This window comes from Oncorhynchus gorbuscha, linkage group LG05 (genome assembly GCF_021184085.1).
Source record: "Oncorhynchus gorbuscha isolate QuinsamMale2020 ecotype Even-year linkage group LG05, OgorEven_v1.0, whole genome shotgun sequence".
Classification (NCBI taxonomy): domain Eukaryota; kingdom Metazoa; phylum Chordata; class Actinopteri; order Salmoniformes; family Salmonidae; genus Oncorhynchus; species Oncorhynchus gorbuscha.
Window position 1 is genome coordinate 88389531 of NC_060177.1, and position 2336 is coordinate 88391866.

The 2336-nt window shown below is 47.1% G+C and overlaps 1 protein-coding gene across 1 annotated transcript in view; it reads right to left on the bottom strand.

The window, feature by feature from the left end:
• Window positions 1-280: 280 nt before the first annotated feature.
• LOC124036643 (regakine-1-like) overlaps window positions 281-2336 on the bottom strand; it is a 7109-nt gene continuing 5053 nt past the window's right edge. The window contains exons 2-4 of the mRNA XM_046351466.1: window positions 1867-1990; window positions 1181-1295; window positions 281-409 (exon numbers count right to left, since the gene is read on the bottom strand). Coding sequence (XP_046207422.1) covers window positions 380-409; window positions 1181-1295; window positions 1867-1990 — 269 coding nt within the window. The 3' untranslated portion in view covers window positions 281-379. The remainder of the gene's footprint in view (window positions 410-1180; window positions 1296-1866; window positions 1991-2336) is intronic.

Consider the following 2336-nt stretch of genomic DNA (forward strand, 5'->3'; position numbering starts at 1 on the left):
GGGTAAAAACTGACAGAAAAAACAACATGGCATGCTGGGTAAAAACTGACAGAAGAAACAACATGGCATGCTGGGTAAAAACTGACAGAAGAAACAACATGGCATGCTGGGTAAAAACTGAAGACAGAAGAAAACAACATGGCATGCTGGGTAAAAACTGACAGAAGAAACAACATGGTCTGCTGGATAAAGACTGAAGATGGAAGGAAACTGAAAAAGTGCATTAGTGGTAGGAGGAATCACATTTTTCCATTCATTTAAAGAAAAAAAAAAACTCCCCCCCCCACTTGGAATGTCCTTTCATTATTCTATGGACCAGGAGAAGGGGGGTGGAGGTGGCGGTGAGGGTGGAGGGAGGGAGGGGGTCCAAATTGGGACTTTAGGACATCAACTTCTTACAATGTTTACCCTGCAAACACACAGATACACACAGACAGTGTTAGATCAGTTGGAGTTTGAACGTTAGGGCTGGATTTGATCTGAATTGCAGACGTATTGCAGAAGATCCTAGTTAATGATAGATTTAAATTTAAAAAGGCGACGTGTCTGGAGACCGCATTCAACTGTAAACGCTGCATCTGGAGACCGCATTCAACTGTAAACGCTGCATCTGGAGACCGCATTCAACTGTAAACGCTGCATCTGGAGACCGCATTCAACTGTAAACGTTGCATATCTAGGCTCAATCAGAAATTACTATTACATTTTTTCGGACTATTACATTTTTTCGGGGCAGATCGTCCGCGATAAGGATTAAATCCAGCCCTTAGTCTTCAGGACAATTACACAACGTAAGAGTAATGTAACACGTTGCTAAAAGATGGAGTCTAAGAGACAATTTACACTTGATCTGAATATGTGATCAGAGGTGGTGCCTCAGGAGGCACGCAGAGGCCAAATTTAGCTCTGAATCCCCTTCGCCGTGCGCCTCTCAAATGCTGCAATAACACAGACAACTCCGCGTTGGCCACGATTGGTTGACAGTAGGTGGGGGAGGGAGGTACTGTAGAAACACGAACTCACTTCCCTGACGACTTCATTCACAACAGCTCTGCGCTGCTCGGCGAAGCGCAAGAGGTATGAATTCCCTGACTTCTGCAAGAGGCCGTATCCCTGTAAATGCTGTACGGCCCAATGCAGACGTTGAACTGAGCGTGCAGTCTAAGTGAGAGCAGCATACCTTGAAGTGGGTGTCATCGCACATCTTGATCAGCTTGTCCATGTGTTTCATCAGGTTAGTAACCCAGGCAGGGCCGGTAGGGGCACACAGCTTACGCCCCTTTCTGGTGTTGAAGCTGGAACACAATAGAAGCACCACATCAGTACAGACCATCATCTATATACAACCATAATGTCAGTTGGAGTTTTCACCACACTGCTTTTAGGCCAATCCAATCCTCTGATCTCCAGGAACAGTTTTGGATTGGACACTGGATGGCATTCCGGGGTGACCTCATTGCAGTCGCTCTGTGTGGTTACATGCCATGTCGTTGGCTGTTGAGTCAGATATCCGATTGCTGTATCATCTGATGAGTCTAGCTGATATGTTAAAGACTTACTCAGGCATTGTGAGATCTGCCAGTTGACTGCAATGTGGTCAGCCTGGAACGCAGCCTAAGTCTTTTTTATTTTGCGTTTATTTTACTAGGCAAGTCAGTTAAGAACACATTCTTATTTTCAATGACGGTCTAGGAACAGTGGGTTAACTGCCTGTTCAGGGGCAGAACGACAGATTTGTACCTTATCAGCTTGGGGATTTGAACTTGCAACCTTCCAGTTATTAGGCCCACGCTCTAACCACTAGGCTACTCTGCCACTTTAAGCGAATACCTGAACCTCCGGTCTCTCAGTCAATAGGATACTCACACCATGGCGTCAATGGGGCAGCCTTGACCCCGAACCTGAGGCTGATAACCCGTGACAATGCGTTGTGGGATCTCTTTTTTGCTGACCTCCAGACAGCAGTCCATCACCATCTGGCCCTGAGTCACTGAAAGAGGAGAGAAAGAGAATTTACAAAAACATTGAAACTCTGTTAAACAGTCAAGCAGATAATTGCCCCAACAACAACTAATGTTGTAAAGTTATAGAGAATTAGTGATGGAGAAATAAGGAGACCGAGGGAGGGATAGGAGACCAATGGGGGAAAGGAGACCGATGGGGGGAAAGGAGACTGATGGGGGGGGAAAGGAGACCGATGGGGGGGGAAAGGAGACCGATGGGGGGGGGGATAGGAGACCGATGGGGGGATAGGAGACCGATGGGGGATGGAGGGATAGGAGACCGATGGGGGGGGGAAAGGAGACCGATGGAGGGATAGGAGACCGATGGGGGGA